Source organism: Ovis aries, chromosome X (genome assembly GCF_016772045.2).
Source record: "Ovis aries strain OAR_USU_Benz2616 breed Rambouillet chromosome X, ARS-UI_Ramb_v3.0, whole genome shotgun sequence".
Lineage (NCBI taxonomy): Eukaryota > Metazoa > Chordata > Mammalia > Artiodactyla > Bovidae > Ovis > Ovis aries.
Window position 1 is genome coordinate 63,034,599 of NC_056080.1, and position 25,191 is coordinate 63,059,789.

At 37.7% G+C, this 25,191-nt stretch overlaps 1 protein-coding gene across 2 annotated transcripts in view; it reads left to right on the plus strand.

Moving 5' to 3' along the window:
• Positions 1 to 25,191, plus strand: part of IGBP1 (immunoglobulin binding protein 1) — a 44,983-nt gene that overhangs the window by 19,124 nt on the left and 668 nt on the right. The window contains exon 6 of one of the 2 annotated variants that reach the window (XM_012106862.5): positions 14,821 to 15,935. The exons of the other annotated variant lie outside the window; for it this stretch is intronic. Within the exon in view, the coding sequence (XP_011962252.1) occupies positions 14,821 to 14,840 (20 nt within the window). The 3' untranslated portion in view covers positions 14,841 to 15,935. Of the gene's footprint in view, positions 1 to 14,820; positions 15,936 to 25,191 lie in introns of those variants that run through there. 2 annotated transcript variants of the gene reach the window in all.

The window sequence follows — 25,191 nt, forward strand, 5'->3', positions numbered from 1 at the left end:
AACACTTGAGAAAGAACATCAAAAAGATGGAGAAATTGGAAAACATAAACTAAATGAAATGGGAGCAATATTTCATATTCAATGAAATAGAAAAAGTAAAACTAGATAAAAGTAAAAGATCATCATATAGTTCAGTTGTTTTTAAGCATGACTACTCATTAGAAACATATCTGGAGCTCTGGAGAAAAAAAGCAATACCTGGGCATTTGTATTTTTCAAAAAAAATTCAAGATAATTCTGATATGCATTGCATGGCTTTTAAAAAGTGATTACAGGTTTTTCCATTAAATTGTAGTTCTGGTGATACAGAGTTCTATTTTTCTGTTGACCAATCATGATACAATGGTATTAAGTGAGTAATAGTTAAATAATCACAATAGTAAAAGATACTTATCAGTTTCACATCAGTAGCCAGACCAAAAAATAAAAGGTAATTACAATTGCACACCATAATGGGAACATGATTAACTTAACTATATAAAATAATTACATAGAATTTGAGGGGGGTCAAGCCAAGGGATGTGGCAAGTGGAAGTGTGTACATGCACATGTTTTCATCCACCCACCCAGTCTGTGTCTTTTGGTTGGTGCATTTAATCCATTTACATTTAAAGGTAATTATTGATATATATGATCCTATTACCATTTTCTTAAGTGTTTTGGGTTTATTTTCTGTAGATCTTTTCCTTCTCTTGTGTGTCCTGCCTAGAGAAGTTCCTTTAGCATTTGTTGTCAAGCTGGTTTGGTGGTGTTGAATTATCTTTAACTTTTGCTTATCTGGAAATCTTTTGATTTCTCCATCAAATCTGAAGGAGAGTCTTGCTGGGTAGAGTATTCTTGGTTGTAGGTTCTTCCTTTTCATCACTTAAAATATATTGTGCATTCCCTTATGACTTGTAGAGTTTCTATTGAGAAATCAGCTGATAGCCTGATGGGAGTTCCCTTCTATGTTGTTTGTCATTTTTCCCTTGTTGCCTTTAATATTTTATCTTTGTCTCTAATTTTTGTCGGTTTGATTACTATGTGTCTCGGTGTGTTCCTCCTCGGGTTTATCCTGTCTAGGACACACTGTGCTTCCTGGACTTGGTTGACTATTTCCTTTCTCATGTTATGGAAGTTTTCGGCTATTATTCAAGTATTTTCTCAGGTCCTTTCTCTATTCTCTTTCTGGGACCCCTATAACATGAATGTTGATGTGTTTAATGTCCCAGAGATCTGTTAGGCGTCTTCATTCTTTTTCATTCTTTTTTCTATATTCTGTTCTACAGCAGTGATTTCCACCATTCTGTCCTCCAGGTCATTTATCCATTCTTCTGCCTCAGTTATTCTGCTATTGATTACTTCTAGTGTATTGTTCATCTCCATTTGTTTGTTCTTTAGTTCTTGTAGGTCTTTGGTAAACATTTCTTGCATCTTCATTGTTTTCCTGAGATCCTTGATCATCTTCACTACCGTTCTGAATTCTTTTTCTGGAAGGTTGCCTATCTTCACTTCATTTAGTTGTTTTTCTGGGGTTTTATCTTGTCCCTTCATCTGGGCCATAATTTTCTGCTCTTTCATCATGATTAACCTTCTATAATATGGTTTTGGTTGTAGCTGCTGTAAGACTGCTTCTTCTGTCGGCTCTCTGGTGGATGAAGCTAAGAGGCTTATGTAAGCTTCCTGATGGGAAGGACTAGCAATGGGAAAAACTCCCAAGTTTTTCTTGCTCTGGTGGGCAGGGCCTTGCTTAGTAAAGCTTTAATCCAATTATCTGCTGATGGGTGAGGTTGAGCTCTCTCCCTGTTAGTTGTTTGGCCTGAGGTGACCCAGCCCTGGGGTCTGTGGGCTCTATGGTAGAGTTAATGGTGACCTCCAAGAGGGTGTACACCAAGCAGGACTTTCCCAGCCTGCTGCTGCCATTGCCCCTGTCCCTGTGGTGATCCCTTGCCAAACCATGCCTCCACAGGAGGCCCTTCAACATTAGCAGGTAGTTTTGGTTCAGTCTCTTGTGGGGTCACTGGTCCTTTCCCTTAGGTCTTGGAGCACACAAGATTTCGTTTGTACCCTCAAAGACTGTAGTCTCTGTTTCCCCAGTCCTGTGGAAGTCCTGTAATCAAATCCCACTGGTCTTCAAGGCCAGATTCCCTGGGGATTCCCAGTCCCTTTGTTGGATCCCCAGGCTGGGGAGCCTGACGTGGGGTTTAGAACGATCACAACAGTGGGAGAACTTTGTTATTATTCTTCTGCAGTTTGTGGGTCACCTACTCAGCAGGTATGGGATTTGATTTTATCATGATCATGCCCCTCCTACTGTCTCACTGTGGCTTCTTCTTTGTCTTTGGATGTGGGGTATCTTGTTTTGGTGGGTTCCAGTGTCTGCCTGTCAGTGGTTGTTTAGCAGGTAGTTGCAATTTTGGTGCTCTCACAGGAGATGAGTACATGTCCTTCTATTTGCCATCTTGAAACAGAAGCCCCTTAAACTGCTTTAAATTCCCTGGCAGTCCAGTGGTTAGGGCTCTGTGCTTCCATTGCAGGGGCACAGTTTTGATCCCTGGTTGGGAAACTAAGATCCCACAAGCTGCACAGCATGACCAAGAAAAAAAAATAAAATTGCTCTAAAAATAAGGTCTATTTAAAAGAAAAATAATGCAAAGAGACAAAGAGATAAAGTCAATGGAGAAATTAAAAGGGAAGAAGGCAAGAAAGAATGAACAAAGCAACAAAAAATATAGGAAATGAACAGAAAACCAATAGAATGGTAGATTCTAATCCAGCTGATCAGTAATTATATTAAATATCAATGGAATAAACCTTCAAATTAGAAATCAGATTATCAGACTCACCTGTATACTGTCTACAAGAGGTACATTTTCTTTTTTTAATTATAGTTGATATTATATTATTTTCAGGTGTACAGTATTCATCATTTTTGTAAATTATGCTCCATTATAAGTTATTACAAGATAATGAGTTTTGTTCCCTATGTTATATAGTATATCCTTATTGGTTATTTATATTATACATAGTAGGTGGTATCTGTTAATCCCATAACCCTAATTAAATTATGCTCCATTATAAGTTATTACAAGATAATGAGTTTTGTTCCCTATGCTATATAGTATATCCTTATTGGTTATTTATATTATACATAGTAGGTGGTATCTGTTAATCCCATAACCCTAATTTGTCCCTCCCCACTTCCCTCTGCCCCCTGTCCCTCTGCTTTATATATCCATGAGTCTGTTTCTATTTTACATATCCATGCATTTGTATTATTGTTTAGATTCCACATATGAGCGATATACATTATTTGTCATTCTCTGTCTTATTTTACTAAGCATAATACCCCCTAGGTACATCCGTGTTGCTGCAAATTGCAGAATTTCATTCTTTTTTTATAGCTGGTCCATTGTGTATGTGTATCTATATACCACATCTTCTTTATCCATTCGTCTGTTGATGGGTACTTGAGTTGCTTCTGTATAATTGGCTATTGAAAATTGTGCTGCTATGAACATTGGGTTGCATGTATCTTTTTGATTTAGTGTTTTCATTTTTTCTAGATATATACCTAGGAGTGGTATTGCTAGATCATATGGTAGTTCTATTTTTAGTTTTTTAGGAACCTCCATGCTGTTTTACACAGTGGCTGTATCATTTACATGCCTATCAGCAGTATATGAGGGTTCCCTTTTCTCAACATTGTCTCCAGCATTTGTTATTTGTAGACTTTTTTATGATAGCCATTCTCACTGGTGGGAGATGATATCTCATTGTGATTTTGATTTGCATTTTTCTAATAATTAATGATGTTGAGCATCTTATGTGCCTCTTAGCTGTCTGTATGTCTTTGGACAATTGTCTATTCAGGTCTCTGCCCGTTTTTCCATTGGGTTGTTTGTTTTTTGATGAAGAATTATATGAGCTGTTTATATATTTTGGATAATAACCCCTTATAGGTCACCTCATTTGTAAATATTTTCTCCCATTCTGTAGGTTGTCTTCTTGTTTTGTCAATATTTTCCTTTGCCTTGCAAAAGCTTTTAAGTTTAATTACATCCCATTTGTTTAGTTTTGCTTTTATTTCTTTTTACTTAGGAGACAGATCAAAAAAAATATTGCCACAATTTTTATGCCAGAGTGTTCTGCCTATATTCTCTTCTAGGAGGTTTATTGTTTCAGGTCTTAAATTTACATCTCTAATCTATTTTGAGTTCATTTTTGTATATGGTGTGAGGGTATGTTCTAATCTCATTATTTTATATGTAGCTGTCCAATTTTCCAACCACCACTTATTGAAGAGACTGTCTTTTCTTCATTGTGCATTCTGGCCTTTTTTGTCATAGATTATTTGAACATAGGTGAATGGGTCTATTTCTCTGCTCTCTATTCTATTTAATCTATCTATTTGTCAGTTTTTGTGTCAGTACCACCCTGTTTTGATTACTATAGCTTTGTAGTATAGTCTGAAGTCTGGGAGGGTTATACTTCTGGCTTTGTTCTTCATTCTCAAGATTTCTTTGGTAATTCAGGGTCTTGTGTGGTTCCATATGAATTTAAGGGTTGTTTATTCTAATTCTGTGAAAACATGGGTATTTTGATTTGTGTGCTCACTCAGGCAGTCGTGTCTGACACTTTGTGACCCTATGGACTATAGCCTGCCAGGCTCCTCTGTCCATGGGATTTTCCCAGCAAGAATACTGGTGTGGGTTGCCATTTCCTCCTCCAGAGGATCTTCCTGGAGCAGGGGTCGAACCCACATCTCCTGCATTGCAGACAGATTCTTTACCACTGAGCCATTCTGGGGAAGCCCTGAGTACTTTGATAGGGATTTCATTAAATCTGTAGATTGTTTTGAATAGTATGGCCATTTTGACAATTCATCCAATCCACAAGCATGGGATATCTTTCCCTTTCTTTGTATCATCTTTAGTTTCCTGCTCGGAGCAGGGGGTTTCCTGAGGCTTGGTCATGCCTTTGCATATGCCGAAGCCTTCTTCCTCATGACCTTTGCCATGGGCAGAATTCCTCACACTGGCTCCCGGCATCTCCCCCTTTTTTAATTCTTAAAACAGCCCTGTTCAGGCGCCACTTGCCGAGGTCCTTCCCCAGTGGATCCAGGGTAATTCGAAGGTGGGGACAGAATCAGCGTCCTAGGAAAAAACTTATTTAATTACAGATAGAGAGAGATTAGAAAATTAGCGGAGAAAAAGAGGCTGAATAACTTGGTTTACATGGAATACCAATCACCACCTACGTAGGCCACAGGCGTCTTTCCGTTCTCCCAAAGGAGAGGAGGTAGTGAGGCCTCCCTGGTCCGATCTTAGAAGCCCAGGCAAAATTAGTAGGCTTGGTGAGTACCCATGTACCAGATGGGAATTCGGCCAGAAAATAGTAGGAGAGAAAAAGAGGCTGAATAACTTGGTTTACGTGGGATACCAATAAAATTCCAAGACAAGGAATTTGCACCATCTACATTGGGCCACCGGTGCCACTTGAATATCGGAAGGTGCCCCTCCTTGGGCTCCTTCTCGTATGGAACTTAAAAACCGGGCAAGTAAGCAGACGTGGCGGGCACCCACGCTCCAGATGGGAATTCAACCAGAAAAACGGAGAGCAAGACAGAAGCGACATGAGGGAATCAGTCTTTCCAAAAACTGATCTGATTTATTTATTTTTAGGTTTGCTTATATACCTTTTGTTACACATAGGGATGAATACAGAGTCACCCAGGGGTCAGCACTCCTGACCTTTATCAAAATCAGGTGCTTCACATCAATGTATAAAAAAAGGTCTTAGGGATTCCACATCATCTTCTGGCCATGAGGCCTGCTGACACTCCATGATCCTTTCTTTCTGATAACCAAAAAACTTATTTTTTCCAAGGGTATTTTTTCTTAAACCAGGCACCGCCCTCCAAATAAAGTTGCATTCCTATAGGGTGAGGGTGTAGTGAGTTACAATCAAGAAAGGAATTTATTTAACCCAAGGTTAACATGATTAATCTTAAAGGTTAATACTTATTTCTCCTATATGCTTAAAGGTTAATACTTATTTCTCCTATATGCTAGTTATATTCATTATAAGGGCAGGGAATATGGAGATTTAGCAGCAAACATCAGCCCAACAAATGAAAACCCTTCACCAATGTTCCCCTTAAGATCTATTTAGTCTTAAGATACTGATAAAATTACATTTTTGCATAGCAAGGACACAGTGATTTATAACAAAGTACAGTGATCTATTATAAAAGAGAAAATTCATTAACTCAAAATCTAGTATTGCTAACATCAAAAACCACTATATTTATTTTTCTATATTCCAAATACATTGATTAATATATTCCCAGGTGCCTAAGGATATGGAGGCCTGGCGGCAATCATTGACTCAACAATGAGAAAAAGCCCTATGCTAATTAAGATTTTCAAAATACTCCAAGCTCTCTGTGCTGTTTATGGTTGAGAGGTTGTCATACAAGCTAGTCTGTCAGCAGAGAGGTTTGACCTGAGACATTCTTGTCACACCCAGGGCAGGGAATTAGCAATTATTGGCACAACAAATGAAAAACTCTTCACCAATATAATTCCTAACCAACCCACTATACTAACAATTTCCAACTTCCCAAAAGAATCTGCCTTTCAGTTCAGTTCAGTCGCTCAGTCGTGTCCGACTCTTTGCAACCCCTTGAATTACAGCACGCCAGGCCTCCCTGTCCATCACCAACTCCCGGAGTTCACTCAGACTCATGTCCATCGAGTCCGTGATGCCATCCAGCCATCTCATCCTCTGTCATCCCCTTCTCCTCCTGCCCCCAATCCCTCCCAGCATCAGGGTCTTTTCCAATGAGTTAACTCTTCTCATGAGATTGCCAAAGTACTGGAGTTTCAGCTTCAGCATCATTCCTTCCAAAGAAATCCCAGGGCTGATCTCCTTCAGAGTGGACTGGTTGGATCTCCTTGCAGACCAAGGGACTCTCAAGAGTCTTCTCCAACACCACAGTTCAAAAGCATCAATTCTTCGGCGCTCAGCCTTCTTCACAGTCCAACTCTCACATCCATACATGACCACAGGAAAAACCATAGCCTTGACTAGACGGACCTTAGTCAGCAAAGTAGTGTCTCTGCTTAGTAAGTCTAAAACATCTTGTGCCTCTCACGGTTGGGAGGCTGTAAACAATCACGTGGCCAGATGAACCTGTACAGGCAGGCTAGATAACCTTCAGAGGAGTTCATAAGTTGAAACACTCTTGTTATGCTCAGGAATTTTTATTGACTTGGAGCTGTAAGTTAACTTCTTCTCCAAGAGAGGTAATGGGGGTCAGCCCCCTGTAAAGTCAGAGGTATAGGTGAGAGCATGAAAGAGTAAAGTAGGTAGACTCTGGTTTTGGGGGTAGATGCTCGGGAACAGGGGGTTTTTTGAGGCTTGATCACGCCTTTGTGTATGCCGAAGCCTCCTTCCTCATGACCTTTGCTATGGGTGGAGTTCCTCACGCTGGCTCCCAGCAGTTTCCCTCATAAATGTTTTGTAGTTTCCAGAGTATAGTATGTTTCCCCCTTCTTGGTTAAATTTGTGTGCTGTGCTTAGTCATATCCAACTCTTTGCAACTCATGGACTGTAGCCCGTCAGGCTTCTGTGTCCATGGGATTCTCCAGGCAAGAATACTGGAATGGGTTGCCATGCCCTCCTCCAGGGGACCTTTCCAACCCAGGGATCAAACCCAGACCTGCTTTGCAGGCAGATTCTTTACCATCTGAGCCACCAGGGAAGCCCAAGAATACTGGAGTGGGTAGCTTATCCCTTTTAAGTTAAGTTTACTCCTTGATATTTTATTCATTTTGATGCAATTTTAAACAGTATTTTTTTTTGCTTTCTCTTTATGATATTTTATTATTAGTGTATAGAAATACAAAAGATTTCTGTATATTGATCTTGTATCTGACAACCTTGTTGAATTCCTTTATTAGTTCTAATAGTTTTATTAGTTCTAATGGGTGAAGACTTTAGGGTTTTCTAGATATGATATGTCATCTGCAAATAGTGACAATTTTACTTCTTCCCTTCCAACTTGGATACTTTTTAAAAATTTTTCTTGTCTGATTGGTGTGACTAGGACTTCCAATACTATGTTGAACGGAAGTGGCAAGAATGGGTATACTTGTCCTGATCCAGAATTTAGTGGGAAAGCTTCCACCTTTTCACCACTGAGTATGACATTGGTTGTGAGTTTGTCTTAAATGGCCTTTATTATGTTGAGATATGTTTCCTTGATACCCACTTTCAGAGTTATTATTATTAATGTTAAGTTTTGTCAAATGGCTTTTCTGCATCTATTGAGATGATCATGTGATTTTTAGCCTTCCTTTTGTTAATGTGGTATATCATATTAATTTGCATATATTGAATTATCCTTGTGATCGTGGAATAAATTCAACTTGACCATGGTGTATGATCCTTTTTATATATTTTTAGATTTGATTTGCTAATATTTTGTTGAAGATTTTTACATTTATTTTCATCAAATATACTGGCCTGTGGCCTTTTTCTGTAGTGTCTTTGGTTTTGGTATCAGGGTGTTGGTAGCCTCGTAGAATGAATTTGAGAGTGTTCCTTCCTTTTCAATTTCTTGAAAAGTTTGAGGACAGGTATTAGTTCTTCCTTATGTTCAGTAGAATTCCCCCATGAAGTCATCTGGTCCTGGACTTTTGCTTGCTGGGAGTTTTTAAATTATAGATTCAACTTCACGTCTCATGATAGGTCTGTTCAGATTGCCTGTTTCTTCTTGTTTCAGTTTTGGCAGGTGTAGAGTTTCTAGAAATTTGTTCATTTCTTGTCAGTTGTCCAATTTGTTGGCATTTAACTGTTCACAGTATCCTCTTAAGACTTTTGGTATATATGTGGTTTTGGTTTTCATTTCTCCTGTTTTCTTATTTTGGTTTTTTTTTGGGTCCTTTCTCTTTTCTTCTTAATGAGCCTGGCTAAAGTTTTATCAGTTTTATCTTTTTAGAAAACTAGCTCTTGGTTTCATTGATCTTTTCTGCTCTTTTGGTCTCTGTTTTATATATTTCCTTTCTGATCTTTATCAGTTCCTTCCTTTTGCTGACTTTGGGCTTTATTCTTCTTTTTCTAATTCTTTCAGGTCATAGGTTAGGTTGTTTGAGATTTTTCTTATTCTTGAGGAAGACCTGTATAGCTTTAAATATCCCTCTTGGAACTGCTTTTGCTATATCACATAGATTTTGAAAAGTTGTGTTTCCATTTTTATTTGCCTCAAAGTATTTTATGATTTCCACTTTGATTTCATCGTTGACCCATTTTTTTTTTTAGTAGTATGTTGTTTAGCCTCCACGTATTTGTTCTCTTCCCATTTTTCTTTCTGTGATTGATTCTGGTTTTCATACTGTAGTGATGAAAGAAATGGTTGATTTAATTTCTGTCCTCTTAAATTTTAAAACATATTTATTTATTTGGCTGCATCAGATCTTAGTTCCAACATGTGGGATCTTTTGTTGCAGCACACAGGATCTTTCATTGCGGCACGAAGGCTCTTTGTGGCTCATGGACCCTTTGTTGTGGGGCATGGACTTCTTTCTAGTTGTGGCACATAGGCCCTGTAGTGTGTGGGCTCAGTAGTTGTGGCATGCGGCAGGCTCAGTAATTGCAGCATGTAGGCTTAGTTGCCCTGCAGCATGTGGGATCTTAGTTCCCTGACCAGGAATCAAACCTGCACCCCCTGCATTGGAAGGTGGATTCTTAACTGCTGGACCACCAGAGAAGTCCCCTGTCCTCTTCAATTTGTTGAAACTTGTTTTGTGACCTCTCCTTGTATGTGATCTCTCCTGGAGGACATTCCATGTGTATTTGAATGTATATTCTACTGATTTTGGATATAATGTCCTATAGATATCTATTAAGTTTAACTGGTATATTGTGTCATTTAAAACTACCGTTTCCCTGTTGATTTTCTGTCTGGATGCTCTGTCTATTTGATGTGAGTGGGTTGTGAAAGTCTCTTACTATTACTGTATTATTGTTATTTTCTTCCTTTATGTCTGTTAGTATTTGCTTCATATGTATAGGTGCTTCTGTTTTGGGTGCATATATGTTAATGAGTGTAATAGCTTCTTTTATTAATCCCTTTAGCATTTTATAATGCTGCTATTTCTCTTTTGGTATAGCTTTATTTTAAAGTCTATTTTGTCTGAAATGAGTCTTGCTTCCCTCTTATCATTTCCATTCACATGAAGTATCTATTTCCATCCCCTCACTTTCTGTCTATGTATGTATTTAGCCCTGAAGTGAGTCTCTCACATGGAGCATATTGAAATGTCTTGTTTTTTTAACCAGTCAGCCTATGTCTTTTGGTAGGAGCATTTAGTCCTATGATTATGGTATGTACTTCATTGCCATTTTATTACTTATTTTCCAGGGTTTTGTTTTTTTTTTTTTTGGTAGTTCTCTATTCATTTCTTCTTTTTGTTTCTACTGTTGTGGTTTCAATTTCTTTTGTAGTATGCTTGGGTTCCTTCTTCTTTTTGGTTTCTGTGTATCTGTTGTAGATTTTTTATTTGTGATTACCATATATGTTAGTTAACATGTAATTATATCTACATGTTTTAAACTGGTAGTCATTTAAGTTTAAATGCATTCTTAAAGATCTACATTTCTACTGTCCTCCCTCACCTTTTGTGGTTTTGATGTCATATTTTTCATCTTCATACTTATCTGTTTATTGTAGTTGCTTTTACAATTTTTTTGTCTTTTAATCTACATACTGGCTCATTATCTTTGATCTTTACTATATATTGTCTTTCCTAGTGGGGTTTTCTCTTTCCTATAGATTCTTCTTTTCCATTTAGAGAGACCTTTCACTGTTTCTTTTAGGGTAGGTTTAATATTGATGAATTCTTTTAAGTTTCTACTTGTCTAAAAAGTTCTTTCTCCTTGTAAATGGAATAATTATAAGTGGAATAATCTTGCTGGGTAGGGTGTCCTAGGTTGCAGTTTTTTCCCTTTCAAGGCTTAGAATATATAATGCCATTCCCTGCTGGTTTGCAAAGCTTCTGTGGAAAAATCAGTTGATAGCCTTTTGGGGATTCCCTTGTATGTGACTCTATTATTCTCTTGCTGCTGCCTTTAAAATTCTTGCTTTATCTTTAACTTTTGCTGTTTTAATTATGATATGTCTTGGTGTGGGTCTATATGGTTTCATTGTAGGGGGGACCTTCTCTGCTTCCTGTACCTGAATATGTTTCCTTTTTCAGGTTGGGGACATTTTCAGCCATACTTTTCTTCAAGTACATTTTTGATCCCCTTCTCTCTCCTCTCTTTCTTGAACTCCTATAATGTGAATATTGGTGAGCTTAGTGTTATCCCAAAGATCTTATAGATTCCTTACATTTCTTTTTTTTTTTCATTTGTGTTTCTGCTCTTCTGATTGGGTGATTTCCATTATTCTGTCTTCCAGATCCTTTGTGCTTTCTTGTGTATCACTTAGTCTGATATTCATTCCTTGTAGTGTTTTTATTTCAGATATGAAATTATCTGTTTTTTGATTGAATCTTTTAAATATAATCTGTGATCATTAATATATGATCATTCCTTGTTAAAATGATCAGTGTTCAGATCAGTTATTTGCCCTATTTCAGTTAATATTTTTTATTGCCAATGTTTCAAATTCTTTTTCTGGTAAATTGTTTCTATTTCACTATTTATTTGGGGATTTTCTCTTCCTCTTTCAATTGAGAGCAATTATTCTGCCTTTTCATTTTACCTAACTTTCTGTGCCTCTGAATTTAGATAAACAGGTACTTCTTATGGTCTGGAAGGGGTATTCCTATGTGGGAGCATCCCTTTGCAGACTGTGTATGCCCAGTGCCTTTCATGAGAGATGGATTTGATGTGGACACCAGTCATGTCTTTCCTCAGGGTGTGCTCACAGCTATCACCTTGATAGAGGGTGTGGCTGGAGATGGAGGTGCTAGCACAGGGTGGGAAGTGGGACTTCCTCTCTGCTCAGTGTCTGTCACCACCCTGTCAGGGACTGAGTCTGATCCCAAGTTACGGGAGTGGAAGTCCTGAGGGATGAGCTTGAGCTGGCTCCATTCCCATTAAGTTTGTGTTTTCCCTGCTCCCCATACTTGGGACCGTTGCCATAGAGGAGGAGAATGCCGAGCCAAGTAGGGCTTGTGTGCCTACAGAGATCCAATGCTCTGCCTTTGTAGAGGTCTGCAGCTTCCCTAAGATGCAGCCAATGGTTGTGTCTTTTCCCCAGTTGTGGCTACCCTAGGGCTAGTGCCACACTGTGACATGGAGTGGGCATGGCCAGAGCATTCTCTCAGCTTGGAGTGGGGCACCCATGCGGCAAAGTGGTTGTGGGCAACCCAGCAGCTATGTTGCCATCAGAAGTCAAGGGTGCTTCTGGGATGCCTCTTGAGTAAATCCTGCCACTGCTGCCCAGCCTGGGCTCTGCCTCAGGACCAGGTCACCTCTCCATCTCAAGGTCAAGTTTTTCCCAGATCCTGGCCACCCTAGTTCCAGTACCACACTTGTGGCATGAAGTGAACAGGGCTGGAGCATTCTTTCAGCTCTGGCTGGAGAGCATAGCATGGCTGTGCACAGTGTGTTGCAGGAAAGCAGTAGCCTAAGCCAAACTTTTCTCTGTCCTGCCTGGGGGAAGTCCACCTATCCTCTACTCATGAGTGGAGCCCAGGCTTCTCTATGGACTTCCTTTTCTTTTCTTACAACCTTGATTGTACAGGAATCTTTCTGCCAATTTCCAGTTTTTAGTGAGAATTGTTCCACGTGTAGATTTATTTTTGATGTTTTCATGGGGAAAGGTGAGCTCCACATCTTTCTCCACCCTCTTGATCTCCTATCAAGAGATACATTTTAAATATAAAGGTACAGATTGGTCAAACATAAAATGATTAAAAAAATAATACCATGCTAACAATAGACATAAGAAAGTTGCAATAGCTATAGTAATGCCAGATAAGGTAGACTTCAAGACGAAAGGTGTTACTGGACTTTCAAAAGGACATTTAGAGCTAATAAAAGGGTCAGTTTATCTGGAAGACACAGGAATCCTAAATGTGTTTGTGTCTAATAACAACTTTCAAATTATATGAAGGAAAAATTGACAGAATGGAGAAATAGACAAATCTACAACCATAGTTGGAGATTTTCATACTTTTCTTTCAGTAACTGAAAAATTTCTGGACAGAAAATCAGTAAGGACATAGATCTGGACAGCACTGGCAGCCACCTTAACCTCTTTGACATTTACAGAAAAATATATCCAATAACTACAAGATACACTTTTTTTCAAGTGCACATGGTATGTTCACCAACTTAGACTATGCTGTAGGCAACCGAATAAGTGTCCATAAATTTTCAAAGATAGAAATTACACTGTGTTCTCTGACTACAATCTAATTTAATTAGCAGTCAATAACAGCATACCTGGGACTTCCTTGGAGTGGTAAAGAATCTACCTGCCAATGCAGGAGATGCAGGTTCAATCCCTGAGTCGGGAAGATTCCCCTGGAGAAAAAAATGGCAGCCCACTCCAGTATTCTCGCCTGGGAAATCCCATAGACAGAGGAGCCTGGCAGGCTATGGTCTGTGGTGTTGCGGGAGAGTCAGACACAACTTAGCGACTAAACCAGGCTTCCCAGGTAGCTAGCTCAGTGATAAAGAATTCACCTGCCAAGCAGGAGGCATGGGTGCAATCCAAGGGTCAGAAAGATCCCCTGGAGAAGGAAATGGCAACCCACCCCAGTATTCTTGCCTGGGAAATCCCATGAGCAGAGGAGCCTGGTGGGCTACAGTCCATGGGGTCATAAGAGTCGGACACAACTTAGTGACTAAACAACAACAACGTACCTAGGAAGTCCCTAAATTTTTTAAAGTTAAACAACATACTTCTAAATAACCCATCAAAGAAGAAATCACAAAGAAAATTAGGAAGTATTTGTAACTGAATAATAGTGAAATACATGAAAACTTGTGAGGTACAACTGAAGCAGTGCTGAGAGGGAAGTGTATAACTTTCAGTAGTTATATTAGAAAAAAGAAAGGTAAAATCAGTTACTAAGATACTACCTTAAGAAGTTGGAGAAAATAAGAACAAAATAAGCCTAAAGTATATAAAAGAAAGGAAACAATAAAGACAGCCTGGGGGTCAGGGTTGGTGATAGTAGTATTGTACAAAAGTTGAACATATATATACTCCCATGACAGTTTCACTCCCAAGTATATACCTAAGAGGGATGAGAGCCTTCTGTCTTCAAAAGGTTTGTACAGGAATGCTCATAGCACCATTATTTGTAATACCCCAGAGTGAACACTACTCTAAATGCCCATACATTATAGAATGGATAAATAAATTTTGGCATATCTGCACAGTGAAATACTGTTAACAATAAGGTTAAACAGACTATAGTTCTTCAGTTATAAGTAATAACAAATATTAATGTGTTAAATTTTACAAACATAATTTGAGGGGGAAAAAAAACACAGAAGAGCATAGAGTTCAGACCCAGGTGAAACTTGTGTATGCTGGTTAAAAGCCAGTATGATGTTCACTCTTAGTGGGAGATTATGAGTGAAATTGGACCTGAGGGCAACTTCTGAGGAGTTAGTAATGTTTTGTATCTTAATTTGGGCACTGATTATATGGATATGTTCAGATGTGAAAACTGATTTAGCTATCCTGTGTTTGTGTATTTTTCTGCATGTATGTTGTTATACTTCAATAAAAACACAAAAGAAAAAATTCATAGATAATATTTATAACAAGACTAAGTGACAGTGTGTTCCCATGAAATTCAAAAACAGGTAAGGGAAGAGCATCATAACCACAAGATCAACTAGTAACGGGCATCTGTGTAAGCAGAAAGAGTTGACCATCTGAAAGACCTGAAAACGGGAGAATTCCAAAACAGCAAACAGTATTCGCTAATAAGTGTGGCATTCTGACAGGTGCTGTTTCATTGCATTTGAGGTGGTTTTGATTCGCATTTCCCTCATGATTAGTGATGTTGAGCATCTTTTCATGGGCCTGTTGGTCATCTGTTTGTCTTCTTTGGAAAATGTCTGTTTAGATCTTCTGCCTATTTTGTAATCAAATTGTATTGAGTTGTCTGAGTTCTTAATATATTTTGGATATTAACCCCTTATCAGACATATCATTTGCCAATATCTTCTCCCATTCAGTAGTTTTTTGTTTTGCTGATGGTTTCCTTTGCTGTGCAAAAGCTTTTTAGTTTCATATGGTCCCATTTGTTTACTTTTGCTTTTGTTGTCCTTGCCTGAGGAGATTTATCAAAAAAGAAAATATTGCTAAGACTGACTTCAAAGAACATACTGCCTATGTTTTCTTCTAGATGTTTTATGGTTTTAGGTCTTATATTTAAGTCTTTAATTCATTTTGACTTTATTTTTGTAAACGATGTGAAAAAATGGTCTAGTTTTATTTTACATATAGCTATCTTGTTTTCCTAACACCACTTAGCCATAAAAAAGAATGAAATCTTGCAATTTGTGACAGTATGGGTGGATCTGGAGGGTATTATGCTAAGTGAAATAAGTCAAGAAAGATGAATACTGTATGTTTTCACTTATATGTGGAATCTAAAAAATATAAAAAAATGAGCACCCCAAAACCCAGAAACAGACTCAGAGATACAGAGAACAAACTAGTGGTTGCCAGAAGGGAGAAGAATGGGAGGAAGAGTGCAATAGGTGAAGGGGATTAAAAGATACAATTTACCAGTTATAAAATAAATAAGGCACAAGGATGTAACTTATGGTACCAAGAATATAGTCAATAATATTATAATACCTTTGTATAATGCATAACCTGTACAGATATAGAATCACTGTGTTGTACATCTGAAACAAATATTGTAAGTCACCTATACTTGAATTAAAAAATTTTAATTAAAAAAAAATAAGTGTGGCAGTTCATTTTAAGAACAGTAATTGAAATGGGAGGGGTTTTACCTTCCAATAAAAACTGAATGAATACAAGGAATCTCTTGTCAGAAGGTCTGAAAGGGATGGAGCTGTCTAACCTTTAATGAACTCTTGAAAATGAGGCACCGGATCTCCCTACTCACACAGTCCCACACTGAGGAGAAATTGTTGAGAATAGAATTCAGATGAGCAGAACAGGGACAATAAAGGAGGAGGAAAGAGAAGGTCTGAGAATGGGAGAGAGGACCACAACCAAGACTCTAATCAAGTAAGTCATTATATTCCTTTAACATACATTCAAAACAGAAAGTGTGCCTCTGTGAAGTTAGAAAAGCCACTCTGAACCATACTTCTTTCTGAAAGTTCAGGAAAGCTTAGCACACTGAAGAATGAGCAACAGATTGTGATAATGGTTGCACAACTCTGAATATACTAAAAACCACTGAATTGTGTACTTTAAATGGGTGAATTTTATGGTATGTGAATAATATCTCAAGAAAGCTGTAGGAAAAATGAATGGGAGATTACCAAGATCAAATGCCACACAAAATTATTATAAGGAGAAAAAAGAATGAAAAGCATTCCATGTTGCTTATCTGTTTTATGTAAGTAGTATGTATATGTTAATCCCATACTCCTCATTTGTCCCTCCCTCCCTCTCCCCTTTGGTAACCATAAGTTTGTTTTCTGTCTGTAAGTCAGTTTCTGTCTGTATGTAGATTCATTTGTATTTTTTAGATTCCACATGTAAGTTATATAAAGGAATATAATCTGAAAAAATACAGATATATGTAAATGAATCACTTTGCTGTACACCTAAAACTAACAATTTTGTTAATCAACTATATTTCAATTTTTTAAAAAGGGAAAAAAAGCATTCCAGAAAGACACATTCAAAGAACAACAAATCTAAAATATACTGTTTAAAAATTAGTTCGAAGACATTAATAAAATTAAAGAAGACATAGAAGAACAATATGTAGCAGGATTAGAAAAATTCAGAAATGTAGTGACAACTTGGGGCAATAAGAGGAAAGAATCATTTCAGAAATGAAGGCTAAGGCAGCACACTCTCTGACATAAATCATAGCAATATTTTTAAAGCTCTGTCTCCTCAGGCAGAGGAAACAAAAGCAGAAATAAACAAACGAAACTGATTTAAATTTAAAGACTTCTGCACCACAAAGGAAACCAACAACAAAATGAAAAAACAGCCTACAGAATGGGAGAAAATACTTGTAAATGATATGCCCAATAAGGGGTTAATATCCAGGCTACATAGACAGCTCATATAATCGATATGGAAAAAATAATTTAAGAATAGACAGAAGATGCAAGGAGCTCAAACCCAGTGCTCTGTGACAACTTAGAGGGGTGGGAGGTGGGAGGGAGGTTCAAGAGGGAGGAGACATGTGTACCTATGGCTGATTCATGTTGATGGATGGCGGAAACCAACACAATATTATAAGTCAATTATCCTCCAATTAAATAAATTTTAAAAAAAGAAGTAAGGAACTATACAGAGGCAAGTCGGAAGGGGAAAAACAAATATTTATATTAACCCATAGTTCCAGAATATAGAAAAATGGTACTGATGAACCTATTTACAAGACAGGAATAGAGACGCGGATGTAGAGAACTGACTTGGGGAAACAGCAGGGGAGGGAGAGGATAGGGCTAGTTGAGAGAGTGGCACTGACATATATACACCCCCATGTGTAAAATAGACAGCTCCCTGCTGTGTAACACAGGGAGCTCAGCCCGGCACTGTGATGGCCTAGAGGGGTGGGCTGGCATGGGAAGTGGGAGGGAAGTTCAAGAGGGAGGGGATATATATATACTTATGGCTGATTCACATAGCTGTATGGCAGAAATCAATACAACACTAAAGCAATTATCTGCCTGTTAAAAAAAATGGACAGAAGACCTGAGACATTTTTCCAAAGAAGATATACAGTTAACAAACAGGTACATGAGAAGATGCTCAGCATTGCTAATCGTCTGAGAAAGGCAAGTCAAAACCATAATGAAATACCCTCTCACACTTGTCAGAATGCCTATCATCAAGAAGTCTACAAATAACAAGTGTTGGTAAGGATGTGTAGAAGTGGGAACTCTAGTATACTGTTGCTACTGCTGCTTAGTTGGTTCAGTCGTATCTGACTCTGTGAGACCCTATGGACTACAGCCTGCCAGGCTTCTCTGTCCATAGGATTCTCCAGGCAAGAATACTGGGGTGGGTTGCCCTGCCCTCCTCCAGGGGATCTTCCCAACCCAGGGATCAAACCCCGTTCTCCTGCACTACAGGCAGGTTCTTTACTGCTGAGCCATCAGGGAAGCCCAGTACACTGTTGGTAAGAATATAAATCGGTGCAGCTATTATGGAAGGCAGTGTAGTGGTTCCTCAAAAATTAAAGTAGAACTACCATATGATACAGCAATTCCACTCCTGGATTTTTAATTTCATTTTTTTTAAACTGGAGGATAATTGCTTTACATTGTTTTGGTTTCTGCCACACAGCAGTATGAATCAGCCATAAGTATATATCTATGTCCCCTCCCTCTTGAACCTCCCTCCTACTCTACCTCCACCCCATCCCATCCCTCTAGGTTGTTACAGAGCACCAGGTTGAGCTCCCTGGGTTGTACAGCAACTTCCCACTCAGTTCAGTTCAGTTGCTCAGTCGTGTACGACTCTTTGCGACCCCATGAACCGAAGCACACCAGGCCTCGCTGTCCATCACCAACTCCCGGAGTCCACCCAAACCCATGTCCATCGAGTCAGTGATGCCATCCAACCATCTCATCCTCTGTCGTCCCCTTCTCCTGCCCTCAATCCCTCCTAGCATCAGGGTCTTTTCCAATGAGTCAGCTCTTTGCATCAGGTGGCCACAGTATTGGAGTTTCAGCTTCAAAATCAGTCCTTCCAATGAACACCCAGGACTGATTTCCTTTCGGGTGGACTGGTTGGATCTCCTTGCAGTCCAAGGGACTCTCAAGAGTCTTCTCCAACACCACAGTTCAAAAGCATCAATTCTTCAGTGCTCACCTTTCTTTATAGTCCAACTCTCACATCCATACATGACCACTGGAAAAACAATAGCTTTGACTAGAAGGACCTTTGTTGGCAAAGTAATGTCTCTGCTTTTGAATATGCTGTCTAGGTTGGTCATAACTTTCCTTCCAAGGAGTAAGTGTCTTTTAATTTCATGGCTGCAATCACTGCCTGCAGTGATTTTGGAGCCCAGAAAAATAGTCAGCCACTGTTTCCGCATCTGTTTGCCATGAAGTGATGGGACCAGGTGCCGTGATCTTAGTTTTCTGAATGTTGAGCTTTAAGCCAACTTTTTCACTTTCACTCTCATCAAGAGGCTTTTTAGTTTCTCTTCACTTTGCCACAAGGGTGGTGTCATCTGCATGTCTGAGGTTATTGATATTTCTCCCGGCAATCTTGATTCCAGCTTGTGCTTTCTCCAGCCCAGCGTTTCTCATGATGTACTCTGCATATAAGTTAAATAAGCAGGGTGACAAGATACAGCCTTGACGTACTCCTTTTCCTATTTGGAACGAGTCTGTTGTTCCACGTCCAGATCTAACTTGCTTCCTGACCTGCATACAGGTTTCTCAAGAGGCAGGTCAAGTGCTCTGGTATGCCCATCTCTTTCAGACTAGCTAGCTGTTTTACATATGTTTTTACATACAGTAATATATATGTTTCAGTGCTATTCTCAATTCGTCCCACCCTCTCCTTCCCCGACTGTGTCCACAAGTCAGTTCTCTATGTCTGCGTCTCTATTCCTGCCTTGCAAATAGGTTAATCAGTACCGTTTTTCTAGATTCCATATATCTACATTAATATATGATATTTGTTTCTCTCTTTCTGACTTCACTCTGTGTAACAGGCTCTCAGTTCATCGAGCTCATGAGAACTGACTCAGATTCATTCCTTTTTATGGCTACCACTCCTGGATTTTTAATCCATAGAAAATGAAAACACTAATTCAAAAAAATACTTGCACCCCAATGTTCATAGCAGCATTGTTTACATTGCCCAATATATGGAAGCAACCTAAAGTCTCAATAAGTGAATAGATAAGATGTGGTATATATATGCAATGTATTATATCTTATATGCAATTAGATGTGATATATATATGCTATATATATATATATGCAATGCCATTAAGAAGAATGAAATATTGCCATTTGCAACAACATGGATGGCCCCTAGAGGGTAATATGCTTGGTGAAAAAAGTCGAGAAAGACAAATACTGTATGATATCACTTATATGTGGAATCTAAATATATATTAATAAATAATCTAATAACATAAATAATCCAATAATAAATATATCTATGAGAACTAGAGTCAGAGATATAGAGAACAAACAGGTAGTAACAAGTGAGGAGAGGAAAGGGAGGGAAGGGCAAGGTGGTAGGGGATTAAGAGGTACAAGCTACTATGGATAAAACAAATAAGCTATAGGAATATATTGCATAGCACAGGAAATACAGCCAATATTTTTAAACTATAAATAGAGTATAATCTATAAAATACTGAATTACTATTTTGTACTCCTGAAACTGACTCATTTGAAAAGACCCTGATACTGGGAAAGATTGAAAGCAAGAGAAGGGGATGACAGAGAATGAGATGGTTGAATGGCATCACCAACTCAATGGACATGAGTTTGAGTAAACTCCGGGAGTTGGTGATGGACAGGGAGGCCTGGCGTGCTGTAGTCCATGGGATCAAAAAGAGTCAGACACAACTGAGTGATTGAACTAAACTCCTGAAACTAATATAATATTGTAAATCACCTATACTTCAATTTGAATAAGAAAAAAGAAACAAAACGAGTGAGTGAACACAACAGAAAATACCTTTCTAAAGTAAGAAACTTTTAAATCAAAAAGAAACAACGATAAACAGAATTCTAGAAAAAGTGAAACATGAAAAGTTAGCAGAAGCATATGGAATAAGATTATCTGAAAAAGAAAACTAAAGCAAGGAAAGGAAATAAATGCTTAAAAGTAATATTGAGGAAACTTTCCTGGAACTAAAAAAAAAAACATTTGATTTTAAAAAGCACAATACCTGAGAATTTTGACCCAGAATGACCAACAACAAAATTCACATTCTAATAAAATTACTAGATTTTTCTTTTTAAACAGAAGAAATGTCTTGGATACTTCAGCAAAAACAATAGGTAGTTTGTAAAGGAAGGAAAATTAGATCATCTTCAAACTTTTTGACACCAATACTTTGTACTAGGAGAAAATGGAGTAACATTTAAGATATTCAAGGGGAAAAAATGTAAGTCAAGGACATTATATCTGGTAAAAATGACTTTTAGGTATAAATGGCACAGGTATTTATCAACATGCTGCTAGAACTCAGGAAATATTGGTTCCATAATCCCTTACTGAGAAATTTGCTGAAGAATGAACATAAGACAACCGAAATAAAAGACACTGATATCAGGACTGGTGGTTAACATTAAATAAATAGTTACATATAGAACTAAGACTAAATGAGATTTAAAAGGGAGGGAGTAGAGTATTAATACCTGTATACCCTGGGCTCTGATAACATAGCATAACTTTTTTTAATGAAGAAATGGGGAAAGCACATGCGAAAAAAAATGAACTATTCTCAGCAGTTATATTGGTAGCAGTATTATTGTTATTCCAAGACTGTGTATTGTGAGATAATACAACTGAGTAATTATGGGTAATTATTCAAATTCCATTATCGTCTGTCTTTTGAGGGCTAAGACTTTTAGTGTGGAAGAATACAGATGTACTTCAAAAGAATTTAAGTTAGAAACAAAACAGCCCTGTAGTCTTGAATATGAACTCATGAGGAATTTTATTTAAAAGTAAACATACACAGACACACTTCTGCTTTATCCACTGAAAAGACTTAGAAATAATGAATAGCCCAGAAGCAGTGAGCACACCTAGTAACTCAGTTTGTGTTCTTGAAATACCATCCCATTCAAAGAAACCAGGATGTATTAGAGAGATAGCTAATTCCAGGTCTGGAAATAAGATTAACTTGGAACATCTTGTCATAGAAGATAGGAAAGAAGCTTTAAAAGACTACCACAGTCATATCAAAAAGTCTCAGAAGCCAATTTGAAGATGTTTCCACAGGCCAGACAGTTTGGCTTCCAAAAGGATAATTGCCAGTAGCAACGAGTACATCTAGTACCCAAAACTTGGGTACAATTAAAGGAACCAAGGGCTCTTTAGAGAAATGGGTAATTCTAGTATTGGAGCAGGGAATGTAAAAGATGAACCTGAAATATCTTGTACTCTAGAAAATGAAGAAACTCTGAAAAAATAAGAGCAAACAAACTATTGAGGTGTTAATGTGACACAGAGCCTGCTGAAAGAACTGTCACTGGCCAAAACTGGAAGAATGTGAGCAGGAAAATAACAGTATTGGATTATAACAAAAATTATAAAACAAGTATCCATGAGTGTATAGTGATAGAAATAAATGACTAAACTGTACAGAAAAATTCAAAATTTGTGTGTATACATCTGTCTACACCTGTCTCAAGGAGGTGAAGCATAACTCCTCACTTTGTAAGTAGGCTGTGTTTAGTTACTTGCTTCCAAAGACTATAATGTAGAAGAAGGGAGGAGCAGTAACTTCACAGTTGGGAACCCTACAAACACTACCTTAAGTGATCCTAGTTAACATCAGCAGTAATAAGTCATGTAATAAGGTATATAGCCTGGATTTGCTGTGATGAGGAGGGAGCCTCTCTGTGTTATTCTCCTCCAAGTCATAACCCCTAGTCTAATTATGAGAAAAACATCAGGCAGTGCCAGGTTGAGGAACATTCTGCAAAATACCTGAGTATACCTCAAAACTATCCAAGTCATCAAAAACTAGGAAAGGGGGAAATTGTCACAGCCAAGAGCAGACTAAGGAGACAGGGGACTAAATGTAATATGGAATATTTGATGCAATCCTGGAACCAAGAGAAAAAAAAAATAGGACATTAGGTGAAACCTAAGGAAATCTGAATAAAGTATGAGCTTTAGTTGTTAATTATGTATGTATCAGTATTGGTTCATTAGTTATGACACACAAACCATAGTACTGTAAGATGTTAACAATAAAGGGAAATGGGGTACAGATGTATAAGAACTCTGTACTATCACAATTTTTCTGTAAATTAAAACTATTCTAAAATTTAAAAGTTGGAACATCTTTTAGAAGTCATTGCAATTCATTGAAACCCACCAAATATGAGTCCCACCAAATCCATGAGTCCATAACTGTATTTAAAAAGAATAATTGTTCAATTTCAAAGGATGGTAAGGAGCTAATTTAGTGCCTTGAGAAATGGTAAATTAAAGTGAAAGAATCAGGCATTTATCTTGTCCTTTTTTTCTGGGTGACTAAATAGTAGTAGATGAGGGGAAGCCTGTCTTTATAAAAGCATTCTACTTAGTAAAAAAAAAAAAAAATGTTAAAGTTAAGAGTATCACCTTTTTGAAACCCCAGGAAAATTAATGAATATAGACATTGAGCATCAACAGCTGCTAACATCACAGCATGTGAGGCACAAATACTGTGTGCCAACACCACCTATTTTCATGTGGAAGGAATCAACCCTGAGTCACATCAAGCTCTGTGACCACTTGCCAATCTGCACAAATACAGAAGAACATGTTGGACTCCATCACTACTATGTAGTCAGCAAAATCCAGATGTTTTCAGAAACTACAGGTCAAATGCTCCAGCCTCTTCGATAGATAACTTGTAAAGAAAGAAAGGGATTGAAGAAAATGTAAAAAATAAAAAACTAAAAATAAAAAAAAAGAAAAGAAATATGAAAAAATAAAAATAAAAAAATAAAAATAAAAATAACTATTAGAAAAAAATATATATATCAAAATATTTTTAAATGGGTAAAACTAACCTCAGAAACATAATGCTAAGTGAGAGAAGTCAGACACAAAAGACCACATGTTACTTGATTCCATTTATGTGAAATCTTCAGAATAAGCAAATCTGTAGAGATAGAAGGTAGATTAATGATTTCCAGGGAAGGAAGTAATGAGAATTAACTGCAAATGAGTACAAGGAATCTTTTAGGGGTGATAGAAAATTTCTTTGAGACAGCAATTTTTAATATTTATTTGGCTGTGTTGGGTCTTAATTGAAGCATGTGAGATCTAGTTCTCTGACCAGGGACCGAACCTGGGCTCCCTGCACTGGGAGCATGGAGTCTTAGCTTCTGGACCACCAGGAAAGTCCTGGGGTGGTAAAAATTTTTTAAATTGGATTGTAGTGATGGTTGCACAACTCTGTACTAAAGATCTTTGAGTAAAAAATCAATGTAGAAATGGACAACTCTGGGGTCTAGGGATGCATGCTTGGATAATAAACTCGAAACACTTATTACTATAAAAGGTAATATAGTGGTTACCTTTGGAGGGCGAGGATATGATTTGGATGCTCATAGAGAAGCCTTGTGGATGGGTACAGAAAATCTATTTCTTGACCCAAGAGGAGGCTATAAAGGTATAGCCTCCTTATGAAAGTTTAAGTTATATGTATTTTTGTGTGATTTCCAGTATCTTTTATTTTACAATAAAAGGGTTAAATAGAACACAAGACTCTTAAGCTATTAAAAGAGATCAGGTTCCCTACATATTTCATTCTTTATCATAGTGATGAGAGTATTTCTCATGGGCAAATTCAAGGTAGCTAGGAAATGTTCCCCTTACCTCACAGCAGAAAGAAAAATTCAGTGCAAAAGAGAAATGGAGCATTTAGTTTCATTTCTTTTGAGTGTACACTGCATGACAAGTGCCATTTGGACCTCACACCCTGTTCCAAACATGTGCAAAATAACATACATTAATTTCTGGTGGGTTCAACTGCCCTGTGATACCCAGTTTTACACATAAAATTCTTGAACTGTAATAAAGGAAATGGAAGGAGGAGGAGCAGTCACCTATAGTCAAATCACAAATCATAAAATCAAATATTTTTTACTTTAATGTTTTGTAATGCTAGTGGGATAACCACTATACTATGGAAATACTTCAGTGTTTTTGGTTTGCTGGGGTTTTGTTGGTCAGTTGGCATTTGTTTTCTGTTGTGAGGGCTTAGCCATTTTAGCAATTCTTTCCCAAAATATAATTCATTTTGAGGGGCAACTTTTATGCGTTTGCCTTCTTATGAAAACAGCTCAGAG